The sequence below is a fragment of the Pelophylax lessonae genome, assembly GCF_965119305.1.
Source record: "Pelophylax lessonae genome assembly, chromosome: 6".
Classification (NCBI taxonomy): Eukaryota; Metazoa; Chordata; class Amphibia; order Anura; family Ranidae; genus Pelophylax; species Pelophylax lessonae.
In genome coordinates this window covers 331,539,832-331,560,277 of record NC_138773.1, presented here as the reverse complement: position 1 = coordinate 331,560,277, position 20,446 = coordinate 331,539,832, and the positions used below count along the sequence as shown (strand labels likewise).

At 49.7% G+C, this 20,446-nt stretch overlaps 1 protein-coding gene across 1 annotated transcript in view; it reads right to left on the bottom strand.

The window, feature by feature from the left end:
* The window catches only part of SCTR (secretin receptor), a 53,138-nt gene that overhangs the window by 9,302 nt on the left and 23,390 nt on the right, over window positions 1-20,446 (bottom strand). The window contains exons 7-11 of the mRNA XM_082261919.1: window positions 18,627-18,780; window positions 17,190-17,250; window positions 13,900-13,969; window positions 10,993-11,084; window positions 8,218-8,356 (exon numbers count right to left, since the gene is read on the bottom strand). Coding sequence (XP_082118045.1) covers window positions 8,218-8,356; window positions 10,993-11,084; window positions 13,900-13,969; window positions 17,190-17,250; window positions 18,627-18,780 — 516 coding nt within the window. The remainder of the gene's footprint in view (window positions 1-8,217; window positions 8,357-10,992; window positions 11,085-13,899; window positions 13,970-17,189; window positions 17,251-18,626; window positions 18,781-20,446) is intronic.

Genomic DNA, 20,446 nt, shown 5'->3' with positions numbered 1-20,446 from the left:
GGTGTGTAGGATGTGTAGGGTGTGTGGGATGTACAGGGTGTGTAGGGTGTGTGGGATGTACAGGGTGTGTGGGGTGTGTGGGATGTACAGGGTGTGTGGGGTGTACAGGGTGTGTAGGGTGTGTGGGGTGTACAGGGTGTGTAGGATGTACAGGGTGTGTAGGTGTGTGGGATGCACAGGGTGTGTGGGTGTGTGGAATGTACAGGGTGTGTGGGATGTACAGGGTGTGTAGGATATAAAGGGTGTGTAGGGTGTGTGGGATGTACAGGGTGTGTAGGGTGTACAGGGTGTGTAGGGTGTGTAGGGTGTGTGGGATGTACAGGGTGTGTGGGATGTACAGGGTGTGTAGGGTGTACAGGGTGTGTAGGGTGTGTTGTATGTGTAGGGTGTGTGGGATGTACAGGGTGTGTAGGGTGTGTGGGATGTACAGGGTATGTGGGATATACAGGGTGTGTAGGGTGTGTAGGGTGTACAGGGTGTGTAGGGTGTGTAGGATGTGTGGGTGTGTTGTATGTGTAGGGTGTGTAGGATGTACAGGGTGTGTAGGGTGTGTGGGATGTACAGGGTGTGTAGGGTGTGTGGGATGTACAGGGTGTGTAGGGTGTGTGGGATGTACAGGGTGTGTAGGGTGTGTGGGATGTACAGGGTGTTTGGGGTGTGTGGGATGTACAGGGTGTGTGGGGTGTACAGGGTGTGTAGGATGTACAGGGTGTGTAGGTGTGTGGGATGTACAGGGTGTGTAGGGTGTGTAGGATGTACAGGGTGTGTAGGATGTGTAGGGTGTGTAGGATGTGTAGGGTGTGTAGGATGTGTAGGGTGTGTGGGATGTACAGGGTGTGTAGGATGTACAGGGTGTGTATGATGTGTAGGGTGTGTAGGATGTGTAGGGTGTGTGGGATGTACAGGGTGTGTAGAATGTACAGGGTGTGTAGGATGTGTAGGGTGTGTGGGATGTACAGGGTGTGTAGAATGTACAGGGTGTGTAGGATGTACAGGATGTGTAGGATGTGTAGGGTGTGTAGGATGTGTAGGGTGTGTAGGATGTGTAGGGTGTGTGGGATGTACAGGGTGTGTAGGATGTACAGGGTGTGTAGGATGTGTAGGGTGTGTGGGATGTACAGGGTGTGTGGGATGTACAGGGTGTGTGGGGTGTGTGGGATGTACAGGGTGTGTGGGGTGTGTGGGATGTACAGGGTGTGTGGGGTGTGTGGGATGTACAGGGTGTGTAGGGTGTGTGGGATGTACAGGGTGTGTAGGGTGTGTAGGATTTGTAGGGTGTGTGGGATGTACAGAGTGTGTAGGGTGTGTAGGATTTGTAGGGTGTGTGGGATGTACAGGGTGTGTAGGGTGTGTGGGATGTACAGGGTGTGTGGGGTGTGTAGGGTGTGTGGGATGTGTAGGGTTTGTGGGATGTACAGGGTGTGTAGGATGTGTAGGGTGTGTGGGGTATTCAAGGTGATCAGCAGTTGTACAACTCAATTGAAGTTCCTCAGATCCACCACAAGAGGGAGGCAGAGTACTGTTAAAGGGCACTCACAGATCTAGACTGAAGGTAGTAACCAGTAAGGATGATCGAACTTTTGAAAAGTTTGGTTCGGCCAGAACATCCGAACTTCCCGAAAGTTCGGCCCGGATTTCAGAACCCCGTTGAAATCAATGGGACCCGAACTTCGGTAATCAAAAAACACCATTTTTAAGCCCTAAAACCCAATAAATGCCCCTAAAAAGTGCCTAGGGTTCTGGGTCATGCCCCAGGGACTATGAATCACACAAAAAAAAGTTCTTAAAAATTTTCATTTTTGATAAAAAAAAGCCAATTATTGAAAAAATAAAAGAAAGAGAGATTTTTTGATTTTGACTTTGGATTTAGTATCTGGGGGGTCTAAAAAGTGTACATGTGAAGTTTCAGCTCTGTAGCATGTCCAGAACCAGAAAAAAAAAGATAATTTTTCATTAGAACAGGGATGTGGGACCCTCCTTTAACACCTATATGATCTTTTTTTCTGGTTCTGGACATGCTACAGAGCTGAAGCTTCACAGGTACACTTTTTAGACCCCCCAGACACTAAATCACACAAAAAAAGTTCTTAAAAATTGTAATTTTTGATAAAAAAAGCCAATTATTGACAAATTAAAAAAAATAGTTTAATAGCAGGCATTTTTTTGGGTTCTTTGCAGTCAGGAAAAACATCTGAACTTGTGTATAGTGGTACTGTGCACAAGTTCTGATGTTTTGCCTGCCTCCAAAAACCCCCAAAAAATGCCAGCAAAAACACACCTGGGCATTTTTTTTTTTGACGCTAACGTTTTTTTGGCATTTTTTTGGGTTCTTTTGAGGCAGGCAAAACATCTGAACTTGTGTATAGTGGTATATATACATACATAATTATATGTATATAGACACCTAGCCATATATAGGTGTGATAGTAGCAGAAATATATTACTGTAAATTATTTCATTAGCGCAAGCATTTATTTCTGCTACTATCACACCTATATATGTCTAGGGGTATATATTCAGACATATATGTGTATATATACCCCCTATACACATGTTCAGATGTCATGTCTGACATCAAACATGTCCTCAAAAAAGCACTGGCAGTGGCAGCCCCTGCAGCATGAAAAATGCTTGGCTGGTGAGAAGCCATATTCCTGTCCCGAAGCTATTCAGAGAAATGATCATTTCTCTATAGCGGTCACCCTGACATGGAAGGGTTTTGTCACCCTGCCATAGCAGTCACTACCAGTTCACCCTACACTACACTACGGTCCCCTTACACTTAACACTTTCCCTACAGAAACTAAATTTTTGAAGCTAACTTAAGTGTAAAGGAGCACTCTAACTACACTAGATATCCCTTTCCTCACACTAATAAATGCTAAATGACACTTTTAGGCCCCATGCACACGGAGCGTTAGAAAAAACGTACGTCAAAGTTAGTTCTGACGCCGGAAAAAGCAGCTGTAAAAACGTGCTTTCAGTAGCTTTTTCCATTGGCGTTATTGCACGTTTTGCCACGTTGCTTTTAGCAGCGTTTTTTTTTCTTCCATTCAAAATCAATGGTTCCCTATGGGAGCCTATTAATTTGAATGGAGGTCGCACCGCAACACCGCAAGTCGGATCCGACTTGCGGGGCGACTTGCGCTGTGAGAATCTTGAGGGGGAACTCCACGCCAAAATGGGAAAAAAACGGCGTGGGGGTCCCCCCCAGGGTTCCAAACCAGGCCCTTCGGGTCTGTTATGGAATTTGAGGGTAGCCCCATGCCGAAAAAACGGCATGGGGTCCCCCCCAAAATCCATACCAAACCCTTATCCGAGCATGCAGCCCGGCAGGCCAGGAAAGGGGAGGGGACGAGCGAGCGGCCCCACCCCCCCTGGACCACACCAGGCCACATGCCCTCAACATGGGGGGTTGTTGGTGCTTTGGGGCAGGGGGAGCTCTGCACCCCCCACCTCAAAGCACCTTGCCCCCATGTTGATGAGGACAAGGGCCTCATCCCCACAACCCTGGCCGGTGGTTGTGGGGGTCTGCGGGCAGGGGGCTCATCGGAATCTGGAAGCCCCCTTTAACAAGGGGGCACCCCAGATCCCGGACCCCCTCCCTATGTGAATGGGTATGGGGTACACTGTACCCCTACCCATTCACCCCATAAAAGGCAGTGTATGGAAATAACGAGACGTTTTGGAAAGTTTATTAAAAATCTTCATCCGACTCTTCTTGTCTTCTCCTCTCCGGGGGTCTTCTCCGGGGTCTTCTGCTCTTTTGCTGTCCGCCCTTCTTGTCTTCTCCTCTCCGGGGTCTTCTCCGGGGTCTTCTGCTCTTTTGCTGTCCGCCCTTCTTGTGTTCTTGTCTCCGGGGTCTTCTGCTGTCCCCTCTTCTGCTGTCCCCTCTTCTGCTGTCCTCTCTTCTTTTCTTCTCCTCTCCGGTCTTCTGCTCTTTTGCTGTCGGCTGTCGGCTGTCTTCTTCCTCCGGTCCTCCTCCTCCGACGTCTCCGCTGATTATGCCTATCTCCGGTCTCTTCAGCTTATTATATAGCCATTAGGGGCGTGGCCCCGATGACGTCATCTGGAGGCCCCGCCCCCTCATGTCACATATGACGTCATCGGTGACATGAGGGGGCGGGGTCTCCAGATGACGTCATCGGGGCCACGCCCCTAATGGCTATATAATAAGCTGAAGAGACCGGAGATAGGCATAATCAGCGGAGACGTCGGAGGAGGAGGACCGGAGGAAGAAGACAGCCGACAGCCGACAGCCGACAGCAAAAGAGCAGAAGACCGGAGAGGAGAAGAAAAGAAGAGAGGACAGCAGAAGAGGGGACAGCAGAAGAGGGGACAGCAGAAGACCCCGGAGACAAGAACACAAGAAGGGCGGACAGCAAAAGAGCAGAAGACCCCGGAGAAGACCCCGGAGAGGAGAAGACAAGAAGGGCGGACAGCAAAAGAGCAGAAGACCCCGGAGAAGACCCCCGGAGAGGAGAAGACAAGAAGAGTCGGATGAAGATTTTTAATAAACTTTCCAAAACGTCTCTTGTCGTTATTTCCATACACTGCCTTTTATGGGGTGAATGGGTAGGGGTACAGTGTACCCCATACCCATTCACATAGGGAGGGGGTCCGGGATCTGGGGTGCCCCCTTGTTAAAGGGGGCTTCCAGATTCCGATGAGCCCCCTGCCCGCAGACCCCCACAACCACCGGCCAGGGTTGTGGGGATGAGGCCCTTGTCCTCATCAACATGGGGGCAAGGTGCTTTGAGGTGGGGGGTGCAGAGCTCCCCCTGCCCCAAAGCACCAACACCCCCCCATGTTGAGGGCATGTGGCCTGGTGTGGTCCAGGGGGGGTGGGGCCGCTCGCTCGTCCCCTCCCCTTTCCTGGCCTGCCGGGCTGCATGCTCGGTTAAGGGTCTGGTATGGATTTTGGGGGGGACCCCATGCCGTTTTTTCGGCATGGGGCTTCCCCCTTAAATTCCATAACAGACCCGAGGGGCCTGGTTTGGAACCCTGGGGGGGACCCCACGCCGTTTTTTTCCCATTTTGGCGTGGCGTTCCCCCTCAAGATTCCCACAGCGCAAGTCACCCCGCAAGTCGGATCCGACTTGCGGTGTTGCGGTGCGACCTCCATTCAAATCAATAGGATCCCATAGGGAACCATTGATTTTGAATGGAAGAAAAAAAAACGTATAACGTGGCTTAACGCACGTTAAGCAACGTTATAGCAAAGTTATTCAGCTTTTAGCAGCGTCAGGCGTTTTTAACGCTGTAACGCTGGTCCTCAGAACGCGCAGGTGGTGGGTTCTTGTTGCAGCCTAAAAACGTCTAAGCCACTTACAGCTCAAAAACGTCTGAGTGTGCATGAGGCCATAGAATAACATGGAGGGGCGTTTTTAGGCTGCAAACAGAAAACGCCTGACGCTGCTTACAGCGGCGTTAAAAACGTCCCGTGTGCATGGGGCCTTAAAGTAAAATTCACAGAACTGCTTCCACTCTCTTCCATGTCCTGTATAACAATGCTAGGAATATGGCGGGGGCTATCTTATATACTGGGGGGCGTATTCACTAATGATTGGCCTAGGGACCCCCTAGTCACTCCAATCACATTCCTAGCATTCTCCTGCCCCCTCAATTGGCTTTTGCTAATGGTTCTGGTCCAATCACGGGCTTTTAAAGCCCATTTCCTGAAGCATTGCATTTTGGTCGGTTCTGGTTGCCGAATTCTGAACTTTTTGGGCAAAAAGTTCTAAATTCGGCCGAACCTCGAACACCCAATGTTCGGGCCGAACCGATGGTGGACCCGAACCGTTCGATCATCCCTAGTAACCAGAAGCATTCAGAAATCATTTATTCAAACACTAGCAGCGCTAAATAAACAAACTAAGGAATAAAATCCAAAGTCCTTAAATGGGTATTTCCAGGTCATGTGGTGAGTTGGTTAGACACAATCCTTTTATCCCAGGGAGGGTGTGAGGGGTCCTGGCCGTAGCACCTGATTTCCACCACCACTTTGTGCTCCCCCCCCTATTCTTAAAACTCACCAGAGAATGGTGAATCAAGATCCTTCAAGGAATTCCGCCACTAGATTCCAACATTGGACATTGGCTCCGGCGTGTATGTAGATGTCCTTATGTAGATGTCCTTATGCGACCGCGCACGATGTCGTGCGCGGTCGCATAAGGACATCTACATACACGCCGGAGCCCTCTCCAGATTGCACAAGGTTTGGTACAGAGGGATCCAGCGGAATTTACATTACATTTTTACTCAATGCCTTCACTATATATTATTTCCTGTAAGTAGACATCCTGAGGGGAGCGGGGCTACATTTGGTTGTTTTTAGTGTTTAATAAACGTTATTGGCGGAATTACACTATTGTCGCCCCACTCTTGTTCACTTACATGGTTTGTTGGCAACGGAGGAGATTGTACAGCTAATAGAGGAAAAGTGGTCCAGTGTCCAATGTTGGAATCTAGTGGCGGAATTCCTTGAAGGATCTTGATTCACCATTCTCTGGTGAGTTTTAAGAATAGGGGGGGGAGCACAAAGTGGTGGTGGAAATCAGGTGCTACGGCCAGGACCCCTCACACCCTCCCTGGGATAAAAGGATTGTGTCTAACCAACTCACCACATGACCTGGAAATACCCATTTAAGGACTTTGGATTTTATTCCTTAGTTTGTTTATTTAGCGCTGCTAGTGTTTGAATATATTATTTTGCTTCTTAATATTATCGGACACCTTTTTGTAGTTGATCTTATCCTTTATAGCAGCTGCTTTGACGTCAAGTCGTTATTATTGATTTTATTCTTGTGCCTTCTTATTTATTTTAGCGCAGGGTGAGTGTATTTATAGGATTTTAATTTTCATATATTTATCACTCCTTACTGTCCATTCAGAAATCATTGTTTTACTGGAATGTGCATGACATTTTCAAATCTTGTTGGACTACAAATAACTGTAATTTTCCTGGTGTGTGATCTTTGTGGCCTCTGTGATCTCTGTTATCTCAGTGATCTCTGTGACCCCTCTCATCTCTGTGACCCCCATGATCTCTGTGACCCCTCTGATCTCTGTGACACCCCCCTGTGATCTCTGATCTCTGTGACCTCTGTGAATTCTGTGATCTATGTGACCTCTGATCTCTGTTATCTCTGTGACACCTCTCATCTCTGTGACCCCCTTGATCTCTGTGACCCCTCTGATCTCTGTGACCTCTTTGACCCCCCTGTGATCTCTGATCTCTGTGACCCCCCTGTAATCTCTGATCTCTGTGACCTCTGTGAATTCTGTGATCTCTGTGACCCCTTGATCTCTGTGACCTCTGTGATCTCTGTGAGTTCTGTGACCCCTGTGATGTATGTGACCTCTGTGACCCCCTGTGATCTCGGATCTCTGGGAGTCCTGTGATCTCTGTGACCTTTGATCTCTGTGATATCTGTGATCTCTATGACCTCTGTGATCTCTGCAATCTCTGATCTCTGCGATCTCTGTGCCCCCTGTGATCTCTGATCTATGATCTTTGTAACCTCTGATTTCTGTAACCCTTGTGATCTCTGTGACCTCTGTGATCTCTTATCTCTGTGACCTCTGTGATCTCTTATCTCTATGACCCCTGTAAAGTCTGATCTCTGTGATCTCTGCACCTCCTGTGATCTTTGTGATCTCTGTGTTCTCTGTGACCCCTGTGATCTCTGAAACTCCTGTAGACTCTGATCTCTTTGATCTTTGTGACCTCTGATCTATGCGCCCTCTGTAACCTCTGATCTCTGTGCCCCTGTGATCTCCGATCTATGATCTTTGTAACCTCTGATGTCTGTAACCCTTGTGATCTCTGTGACCTCTGTGATCTCTTATCTCTGTGACCTCTGACCCCTGTGATCTCTTATCTCTGTGACCTCTGTGATCTCTTATCTCTATGACCCATGTAAAGTCTGATCTCTGTGATCTCTGCACCTCCTGTGATCTTTGTGATCTCTGTGTTCTCTGTGACCCCTGTGATCTCTGAAACTCCTGTAGACTCTGATCTCTTTGATCTTTGTGACCTCTGATCTATGCGCCCCCTATGATCTTTGTGACCTCTGATCTCTGTGACTCCTGTAAACTCTAATTTCTGTGATCTTTGTGACCTCTGATCTCTGTGACCTCTGCTCTCTGTGACTTCTGTATATTGGGTCTATAGAGTGAGAATTCAGACCCTCCTGGGTGGAGGAGTGAAATCACCTGGAAGGATCCGAGGGCGAGCTCGAAGGACAGCCGGATCTCCACCGTGCCGCTGCTGACATCCTCCGGGAAGAAAGCGAAGATGATGTAATGGACGCCGAAGAGCGGGATAAGGAGGAGCGTGGAGCGGGCCAGACGCCTGCCGGGGATAAGAGGTATAAAGTGAGAGCAATGAGAGGGCGTGATCTACGGTGACCCACGGCAACCAGCCAGGTCTCATCAGTGCAGGACATGAGAAACTATCCAAGCTGACAGCTGATTGGTTGCTATGGGTGACGGCACTTTATACAGTCCATGGGACACTAATATCATTCTTCATAACCCCAACAATGTACAATAAGTTCTTTTTTTATCTTTGGGGGGGAGGACTACAACCCCCACCAGGTTGTTTGTTTTCTCCTTGTGCGCCATTTAGAAAATTTTTCTTCATTTCCTGTCCTAGAGATTCCACAGGAAGTTGAAGGAAAAGTGCCAAAGTGAAGGAAGTCCCCCCCTTAGACGGTTGTCTCCTATTGGATGATTTCCCCTTACTTCATGTTCTGGGTACAAATCTAAATGTTGGGATTTTGCCTAACTTTAAAGACAGAGGAGGAATCTCCTCCCCAATAAAAACCTGACAGAGGGTCAATCCACGCCCACTTTCCACAATGTAACCAAAAAATAAATTTTATCTAGAATTACACTTTAAAGAGGAACCCGGCACCAGCCTGAAATACGTACACAAGCGGGGGTGACCCGCACGTCTGTGGCGCTGTATGAGGTAAGAGAGTAACAAAGGACAGCGGAGCACTACAATAACACCTCCATATACCGGAGAGGAGCTGTGGGGGGTAATAGATCCATCAGAGAGGAAACCCTCCTATACCCCCCCCCCCCCGGACAGAGCCCACCGCAGTCTACGTCCTCTGCGGAGTATACAATGTATATACAGAAATGGGACATTTACTAAAATGAAAGAGTGCAAAATCTGCTGCAGCTCCACATAGCAACCAATCAGCTTCCAGGTTTTATTGTCAAAGCTTCAATGAAGAAGCTGATTGGCTGCCATGCACAGCTGTACCAGATTCTGTATTCTCCAGTTTTAGTAAATCTCCCCCAATGTATCATCTCAACCGATCAGCTCAGGAAAAGATACAAAGTTACAAATAAACAATACAAACATTTCTCCTGTCCTGTGATTGGTTGGTATGAGATCTCTCATCTGGTCTATAGAGCGTTTCCACAGCGTTTACCCATCGCAGCTTCCTTCATCCCCAGAACAGTTCTTCTCCTCGGGTGTGTAGGTGAACCCACTCCTCCCTCCTGGGCCTTCCTATTGGTCAATGAGGCTGCCCATCACATTGAAGGACCAATATGGAGGAGGGGCCATGCTCAGCCCTGACAGGATCAGCATAGAACTTCAGCTGCTGATATCTCTGATCTCCTGGTGACTTCATGATATGATTAGTTTGATTTGCCCCGGGGGTGTGACACTAGGGGGTGAATTTAGAAAGATTTTCACCGATTGACCATTTTTCTAATTGGGTTCAATTGGAAAGATGTGCAAAGCCACCCACACCCCCCATTCCCCACCCCCATCCTGGGAGTTAAGTACATCTCCCCCATATTAGGAGTTTTTACTCCCAGCACTGGGCACTAGGTATATCTCTGCCCCCCCCCCCCATTTTATAAGAGGGCTATTCCAGCCCTGGGTGCTAGGTACGGCCTTAAACCTTAAACCCCACATGTTAAAAGTGGACACTTCCAGTGCTGGGTGCTAAGTACATCTCCTCCCCCCCTCCCTTGTTATCTCCCTCCCCCTCTCTTGTTACCTCCCTCCCTCCCTCTCCCAGTGCTGGGTGTTAGGTACGACCCCCCACAATGTTATCAATGGACTCTGCCAGCACTGGGTGCTAGGTTCCCCCCTATGTTATCAGTGGACTCTCCCAGTGCTGGGTGTTAGGTCCCCCCCTCCCCGTGTTATAAGTGGACTCTCCCAGCACTAGGTACTAGGTTCCCCCTCCCCCATGTTGTCAGTGGTCTCTCCCAGTGCTGAGTGCCAGGTCCCCCTCATGTTATCAGTGGACTCTCCCAGTGCTGGGTGCTAGTTCCTCCCCCCCCCCATGTTATAAGTTGGTCCCTCCCAGTGCTGGTTGCTAGCCCCCCCATGTTATCAATGGTCCCTCCCAAAGCTGGGTGCTAGGTTCCCCCCCATGTTGTCAGTGGTCTCTCCCAGTGCTGGGTGCTAGGTCCCCCCCCATGTTATCAGTGGTCTCTCCCAGTGCTGGGTGCTAGGTCCCCCCCATGTTATCAGTGGTCTCTCCCAGTGCTGGGTTTTCTCCCCCCCCCAGTTGGTCCCTCCCAGCCCTGGGTGCCAGGTCCCCCCCATGTTATCAGTGGACTCTCCCAGTGCTGGGTGCTAGTTCCCCCCCCCATGTTATAAGTTGGTCCCTCCCAGTGCTGGGTGCTAGGTCCCCCCCATGTTATCAATGGTCCCTCCCAAAGCTGGGTGCTAGGTTCCCCCCCCTCATGTTATCAGTGGTCCCTCCCAGTGCTGGGTGCTAGGTCCCCCCCCATGTTATTAGTGGTCTCCCCCAGCACTGGGTTCTAGGTCCCACCCCCATGTTATAAGTTGGTCCCTCCCAGTGCTGGATGCCAGGTCCCCCCCCCCCCCCCATGTTATCAGTTGGACCCTCCCAGTGCTGGGAGTTAGGTTCCCCCCCAGTTGGTCTCTCCCAGTGCTGGGTGTTAGGTCCGCCCCCCCCAGTTGGTCCCTCCCAGCGCTCAGCGGCTCACTTGTATTGGTTGAAGTCGCTCCCCCACACATCGGAGGTCCTCAGCTTCTTCATCAGAATTCGGATGATTCTCACAAAGAGGATGAAGTTTATCTGCAGAGGAGAGGGAGGGGCCAGAATCATTCCTGAACCAAACAAATTTCTCCTACACAATAATTATGATGTCATAGTGTGATGTCACCAATTCCCAGCAAAGGCGGTCCTCAGTATTCTCATGAGATTTGTGATCATTGGACAGATCTGGTCCCATAGTAATGACCTGCAACCAATCAGAGAAGAGAGCGGAGTGCCGCCACATCTGACAAAGGAGAGAGCAGAGTGCCGCCACAAAGACAGAGGAGAGAGCGGAGTGCCGCCACATCTGACAGAGGAGAGAGCAGAGTGCCGCCACATCTGACAGAGGAGAGAGCGGAGTGCCGCTACATCTGACAGAGGAGAGAGCGGAGTGCCGGCACATCTGACAGAGGAGAGAGCGGAGTGCCGCCACATCTGACAGAGGAGAGAGCGGAGTGCCGCCACATCTGACAGAGGAGAGAGCGGAGTGCCGCCACATCTGACAGAGGAGAGAGCGGAGTGCCGCTACATCTGACAGAGGAGAGAGCGGAGTGCCGCCACATCTGGCAGAGGAGAGAGCGGAGTGCCGGCACATCTGACAGAGGAGAGAGCGGAGTGCCGCCACATCTGACAGAGGAGAGAGCGGAGTGCCGCTACATCTGACAGAGGAGAGAGCGGAGTGCCGCCACATCTGGCAGAGGAGAGAGCGGAGTGCCGGCACATCTGACAGAGGAGAGAGCGGAGTGCCGCCACAATGACAGAGGAGAGAGCGGAGTGCCGCCACATCTGACAGAGGAGAGAGCGGGGGCCGCCACATCTGACAGAGGAGAGAGCGGAGTGCCGCCACATCTGACAGAGGAGAGAGCGGAGTGCCGCCACATCTGACAGAGGAGAGAGCGGAGTGCCGCCACATCTGACAGAGGAGAGAGCGGAGTGCCGCCACAATGACAGAGGAGAGAGCGGAGTGCCGCTACATCTAAAAGAGGGAGAGAGCGGAGTACTGGCATCTCTGACAGAGGGAGAGAGCAGAGTTCCGGAATATCTGAGAGGAGAGAGCGGAGTCCCGGCTAGTTTTTGGGTAAATGGAATGGTCAGAATGTACGTTCACATTATGTGGATACACACAGAGTGATTGGGGGTGGGGGTGGGGGTGGGGGGGGGGGGGCACAGAGTGAGTGTGCAGAAGATTTCCGGTGAAGATCGAAAGGATATTCAGATCTTCTAAACTCACACACTGTCCGGCAATGGAGCTGCTGACCAAGCCCGGGACTGAGCTATAACGGGACAGATTACAGTTGGCAAGGATGGACCCACCCAAGATTGGATGGTACATGGCTCCATCCCTCATAAAGTTGTCCTGTCCCCTTAGCAGAAAAACACCCCAAAGCCTAATGTTCCCCCCTCCATGTATGACGGAGGAGGATGGTGTTCTTGGGGTCATAGGCAGCATTCCTCCTCCTCCAATCACAGTGAGTTGAGTTGATTTTGGTCTCCTCTGACCACAACACTTTCCCCCAGTTCTCCTCTGAATCATTCAGATGTTCATTAGCAGTCATCAGACGGGCTGTACCATGTGATTTCCTGAGCAGGGGGACCTTGCGGGGGCTGCAGGATTTCAGTCCTCCATGGGGTAGTGTGTTACCAATTGTTTTCTTGGTGACGATGGTCCCAGCTGAGATCATTGAGAAGATTCTCCTGTGTAGTTCTGGGCTGATTCCTCACTGTTCTCCATCATCATTGAACCTCCATGAGGTGAGATCTTCCATGGAGCCCCAGACTGAGGAGACTGACAGTTATTTTCTGTTTCTTCCAACCAACTGTTGTCACCTCTCACCAAGCTGCTTGGCGATGGTCTTGTAGCCATTCCAGCCTTGTGTAGGTCTCCAATCTTCTCCCTGACATCCTTGGACAGCTCTTTGGTCTTGGCCATGGTGGAGAGATTGGAATCTGATTGGTTGATTCTGTGGACAGGTGTCTTCTATACAGGTAACAAGCTGAGATTAGGAGCACTCCCTATAAGAGAATCCTCCTAATCTCAGCTTGTTACCTGTATAGAAGACACCTGGGAGCCAGAAATCTGCTGATTGGTCGGGGATCAAATACTTATTTAAATGTAAATCCATTTATAACTTTATTGAAATGCGTTTTTCTGGATATTTTTGTTATTCCGTCTCTCACTGGTAAAATAAACCGACCAATAAAATTATAGACTGATCATTTCTTTGTCAGTGGGCAAACCAACAAAATCAGCAGGGGGTCAAATACTTTTTTCCCCTCACTCTACTGTATATATATATAAAATAACAATAATAATAATAATAATAATGAAATAATAATAATATAACTATTATTATTATTTGAATACCAATCCGAATAATAATAGTAATAAAAAAAAATATTATTTTATTATTATTAATAATAATAATAAGAACAGTTATAATATAAAAATAAAAATAAAATAATAATAATAAAAAAATATAATTATATATATATATATACATACACACACACATATATATATATATATATATATATATATATATATATATATATATATATATATATAAAACTATTATTATCATTATTATTATTTTAATAATAATAATAATTTATTATAATAATAATAAAATAATAATAATTTATTATAATAATAAAATAATAATAATAGTCATAATAATAAAATAATAATAATAAAATGATAATTATATACATACAATGGTTCTTCATAAAGTTTCTGCACTGTTTTTAACAAAGTTATAAACATAAAAGTGCGGAAACTTTTTGAAGAGCCCTCATAGCACTAGGCTCCACCCCTTCTATACATGAAAGCGTTTCCTGTTATCTGCGCACTCACAAAGATGGCGAGGATGACCGGTCCACGGATGATCCACCAGATACTGGCGTCAGAATTGATGTTCCAGCACCTGCGGGAAGAAGCAGAAATCGTTATTATGAGCGTTGCGTCACGCGGCATTTACAAAGTTTACACAAACTTGCAGAATCTTCCTATAAAACCGATCCAAACCCAACATGTCACAGACAGCCGATCCCCAGGACTCAGGTACGTACAGCCGATCCCCAGGACTCAGGTACATACAGCCGATCCCCAGGACTCAGGTACATACAGCCGATCCCCAGGACTCAGGTACATACAGCCGATCCCCAGGGCTCAGGTACATACAGCCGATCCCCAGGCTTCAGGTACATACAGCCGATCCCCAGGACTCAGGTACATACAGCCGATCCCCAGGACTCAGGTACATACAGCCGATCCCCAGGGCTCAGGTACATACAGCCGATCCCCAGGCTTCAGGTACATACAGCCGATCCCCAGGACTCAGGTACATACAGCCGATCCCCAGGACTCAGGTACGTACAGCCGATCCCCAGGACTCAGGTACATACAGCCGATCCCCAGGACTCAGGTACATACAGCCGATCCCCAGGACTCAGGTACATACAGCCGATCCCCAGGACTCAGGTACATACAGCCGATCCCCAGGACTCCGGTACATACAGCCGATCCCCAGGACTCAGGTACTGTACGTACAGCCGATCCCCAGGACTCAGGTACATACAGCCGATCCCCAGGAATCAGGTACGTACAGCCGATCCCCAGGACTCAGGTACATACAGCCGATCCCCAGGACTCAGGTACGTACAGCCGATCCCCAGGACTCAGGTACATACAGCCGATCCCCAGGACTCAGGTACATACAGCCGATCCCCAGGAGTCAGGTACATACAGCCGATCCCCAGGACTCAGGTACGTACAGCCGATCCCCAGGACTCAGGTACTGTACGTACAGCTGATCCCCAGGACTCAGGTACGTACAGCCGATCCCCAGGACTCAGGTACGTACAGCCGATCCCCAGGATTCAGGTACATACAGCCGATCCCCAGGACTCAGGTACATACAGCCGATCCCCAGGACTCAGGTACATACAGCCGATCCCCAGGACTCAGGTACGTACAGCCGATCCCCAGGACTCAGGTACATACAGCCGATCCCCAGGACTCAGGTACATACAGCCGATCCCCAGGACTCAGGTACATACAGCCGATCCCCAGGATTCAGGTACATACAGCCGATCCCCAGGACTCAGGTACGTACAGCCGATCCCCAGGACTCAGGTACATACAGCCGATCCCCAGGACTCAGATACATACAGCCGATACCGGGGACTCAGGTACATACAGCCGATCCCCAGGACTCAGGTACGTACAGCCGATCCCCAGGACTCAGGTACATACAGCCGATCCCCAGGACTCAGGTACATACAGCCGATCCCCAGGACTCAGGTACGGACAGCCGATCCCCAGGAATCAGGTACGTACAGCCGATCCCCAGGACTCAGGTAAATACAGCCGATCCCCAGGACTCAAGTACATACAGCCGATCCCCAGGACTCAGATACATACAGCCGATCCCCAGGACTCAGGTACATACAGCCGATCCCCAGGACTCAGATACATACAGCCGATCCCCAGGACTCAGATACATACAGCCGATCCCGGGGACTCAGGTACATACAGCCGATCCCCAGGACTCATTTACATACAGCCGATCCCCAGGACTCAGGTACATACAGCCAATCCCCAGGACTCAGGTACATACAGCCGATCCCCAGGACTCAGGTACATACAGCCGATCCCCAGGACTCAGGTACATACAGCCGATCCCCAGGACTCAGGTACATACAGCCGATCCCCGGGACTCAGGTACGTACAGCCGATCCCCAGGACTCAGGTACGTACAGCCGATCCCCGGGACTCAGGTACGTACAGCCGATCCCCGGGACTCAGGTACATACAGCCGATCCCCAGGGCTCAGGTACATACAGCCGATCCCCGGGCCTCAGGCACATACAGCCGATCCCCAGGACTCAGATACATACAGCCGATCCCGGGGACTCAGGTACGTACAGCCGATCCCGGGGACTCAGGTACGTAGAGCCGATCCCCAGGACTCAGATACATACAGCCGATCCCCAGGACTCAGGTACATACAGCCGATCCCCAGAACTCAGGTACGTACAGCCGATCCCCAGGACTCAGGTACATACAGCCGATCCCCAGGACTCAGGTACGTACAGCCGATCCCCAGGACTCAGGTACATACAGCCGATCCCCAGGACTCAGGTACATACAGCCGATCCCCAGAACTCAGGTACATACAGCCGATCCCCAGAACTCAGGTACGTACAGCCGATCCCCAGGACTCAGGTACATACAGCCGATCCCCAGGACTCAGGTACATACAGCCGATCCCCAGGACTCAGGTACATACAGCCGATCCCCAGGACTCAGGTACATACAGCCGATCCCCAGGACTTAGGTACATACAGCCGATCCCCAGGACTCAGGTACATACAGCCGATCCCCAGGACTCAGGTACGTACAGCCGATCCCCAGGACTCAGGTACATACAGCCGATCCCCAGGACTCAGGTACGTACAGCCGATCCCCAGGACTCATTTACATACAGCCGATCCCCAGGACTCAGGTACATACAGCCGATCCCCTGGGCTCAGGTACATACAGCCGATCCCCAGGACTCAGGTACATACAGCCGATCCCGGGGACTCAGGTACATACAGCCGATCCCCAGGACTCAGGTACATACAGCCGATCCCCGGGACTCAGGTACATACAGCCGATCCCCAGGACTCAGGTACATACAGCCGATCCCCAGGACTCAGGTACATACAGCCGATCCCGGGGACTCAGGTACATACAGCCGATCCCCAGGACTCAGGTACATACAGCCGATCCCCGGGACTCAGGTACATACAGCCGATCCCCAGGACTCAGGTACATACAGCCGATCCCCAGGGCTCAGGTACATACAGCCGATCCCCGGGACTCAGGTACATACTAGAATATGAGTATATGGGTGGTGCCCCACCTGCGGCCCGAGGTCAGATGCAGCTCCTTGGCTCTTCCTATGTGGCCCCCTCGGGGACCTTGGGGGCATTAGCCAGTGTTAGGGAAGAATATTTGGGTTCTCTATTTATTGAACAGTTTTAGGGGGAGATTTGGGGTGACCAATTAAGTTTTTGCCCAGGATGGCTGTAAATTGGGGCAAATTGCATGTACCCCCCCTCCCCTCCCCCGCTGTATGAACTGTAATAGACTCGTACCCGGTATTCTCATACAGATGGCGGCACACAGACCAGGCAATGATGAAAACCAGCGGAGAGCCTGGAGGAGGGAGAGACGGACAATCAGAGGAGGCACAACAACATAGAATAGAGGTACCCAACCCCCAATACCCCACACCAGGGCAGGACAGAGGTACCCAACCCCCAATACCCCACACCAAAGCAGGACAGAGGTACCCAACCCCCAATACCCCACACCAAAGCAGGACAGATGTATCCAACCCCCAATACCCCACACCAAAGCAGGACAGATGTATCCAACCCCCAATACCCCACACCAGGGCAGAACAGAGGTACCCATCCCCCTATACCCCACACCAAAGCAGGACAGAGGTACCCAACCCCCAATACCCCACACCAAAGCAGGACAGATGTATCCAACCCCCAATACCATACACCAGGGAAGAACAGAGACAACCATTCCCCAATACCCCACACCAAGGCAGGACAGAGGTACCCATCCCCCAATACCCCACACCAAGGCAGGACAGAGGTACCCATCCCCCAATACCCCACACCAGGGCAGAACAGAGGTACCCAACCCCCAATACCCCACACCAGGGCAGAACAGAGGTACCCAACCCCCAATACCCCACACCAGGGCAGAAATGAGGTACCCATCCCCCAATACCCCACACCAGAGCAATGCACCAGCACTGAGCCCAGGTCTTACCATCAAGGGGAGGAAAGCCAGAGCAGCTAAACAGAAATCTGTCCTCCCTTCCTTCATCTCTCTCCTCTTCTTCAGCTCTCTGGCTCATAAAATATGTCTGCAGCCTTGTAGATTGCACTGACTTCCTCCTGAACTCTGTCCTACTGCGACCAATCCAGGGGAGGACTGGGCCAGGTGGCAGGGAGGCAATTGCCCCCTGGGCTGGTCTGATACTCCATAAAAAGGCTGCACCGCTTCTGCTACAGACATGCCTAAAGGATTCCTGGTGAAGAGAAGTAAAAAGTCCCTGCCGCCGACCTACTGAGTGCGGGGTGAAGACAAGGACAGAGCGCAGCCCCGAACCCCCCCCCCCCCCCCCGCATGAATGGTGTAAACTGTGTCTGAGCAGAGGCCAGTTTATTGCCCCACTGGAGACTCTCCTCTCCTCCTCTCCCGGACAGCCCCAACCAAGCTGTCCCAGCTCCCTCCAACTGCCCCCTGCTGGACAGGTTGGGAACTGGGATTCAGCCGGTGAGTCGAGAGTACCGGGAGAGGAGCTTCACCCTGGAATGAGGGTCAGAAGGGGGACAGGAAGAGGGAGAGTGGAAGCGGGGCCGAGGCGCTGCACCACGGTCCTCTGGTTTCTACTTGCCCCCTGGGCTGAAAGTTGCAGTCTGCCCCTGGACCAATCCCACAACCCCCTCCCCCATGAGAAATCAGCTGTGATACCCCGACCATAAGAGAGGACCCCCCCAGCTACTCACCCCAGCCAAGGGCAATATACCAGCAGAAGTATTTCCACTCAGAGAAGAAGGAAACCACCAGGAGGGTGTGCAGGTAGAGTCCCTCCACAAGGAGCCAGCTGTAATTGGCCATAATGCAATACTGGAAGAAGATCATGACGTAGTTACAGTCCTTCTATAGAGAGGAGAGAGGTACCCATCATATATACAGTATATAATACAACCCCCACCCATCATATATACAGTATATAACACAACCCCCACCCATCATATATACAGTATATAATACAACCCCCACCCATCATATATACAGTATATAACACAACCCCCACCCATCATATATACAGTATATAATACAACCCCCACCCATCATATATACAGTATATAATACAACCCCCACCCATCATATATACAGTATATAATACAACCCCCACCCATCATATATACAGTATATAATACAGCTCCCACCCATCATATATACAGTATATAATACAACCCCCACCCATCATATATACAGTATATAATACAACCCCCACCCATCATATATACAGTATATAATACAACCCCCACCCATCATATATACAGTATATAATACAGCCCCCACCCATCATATATACAGTATATAATACAGCCCCCACCCATCATATATACAGTATATAATACAGCTCCCACCCATCATATATACAGTATATAATACAACCCCCACCCATCATATATACAGTATATAATACAACCCCCACCCATCATATATACAGTATATAATACAGCTCCCACCCATCATATATACAGTATATAATACAACCCCCACCCATCATATATACAGTATATAATACAACCCCCACCCATCATATATACAGTATATAATACAACCCCCACCCAGGTACCCATCATATATACAGTATATAATACAACCCCCACCCATCATATATACAGTATATAATACAACCCCCACCCAGATACCCATCATATATACAGTATATAATACAACCCCCACCCATCATATATACAGTATATAATACAACCCCCACCCATCATATATACAGTATATAATACAGCCCCCACCCATCATATATACAGTATATAATACAACCCCCACCCATCATATATACAGTATATAATACAACCCCCACCCATCATATATACAGTATATAATACAACCCCCACCCATCATATATACAGTATATAATACAACCCCCACCCATCATATATACAGTATATAATACAACCCCCACCCATCATATATACAGTATATAACACAACCCCCACCCAGGTACCCATCATATATACAGTATATAATACAACCCCCACCCATCATATATACAGTATATAATACAACCCCCACCCAGGTACCCATCATATATACAGTATATAATACAACCCCCACCCATCATATATACAGTATATAATACAACCCCCACCCAGGTACCCATCATATATACAGTATATAATACAACCCCCACCCATCATATATACAGTATATAATACAGCCCCCACCCAGATACCCATCATATATACAGTATATAATACAACCCCCACCCATCATATATACAGTATATAATACAACCCCCACCCATCATATATACAGTATATAATACAACCCCCACCCAGAGATATACATATTATATATGATATATGGTAATATAGAAGACAGCATGAGGTACCCATCCCCCAATACCCCACACCAGGGAAGGACAGAGGTACCCATCCCCCAATACCCCACACCAGGGCAGGACAGAGGTACCCATCCCCCAATACCCCACACCAGGGCAGGACAGAGGTACCCATCCCCCAATACCCCACACCAGGGCAGGACAGAGGTACCCATCCCTCAATACCCCACA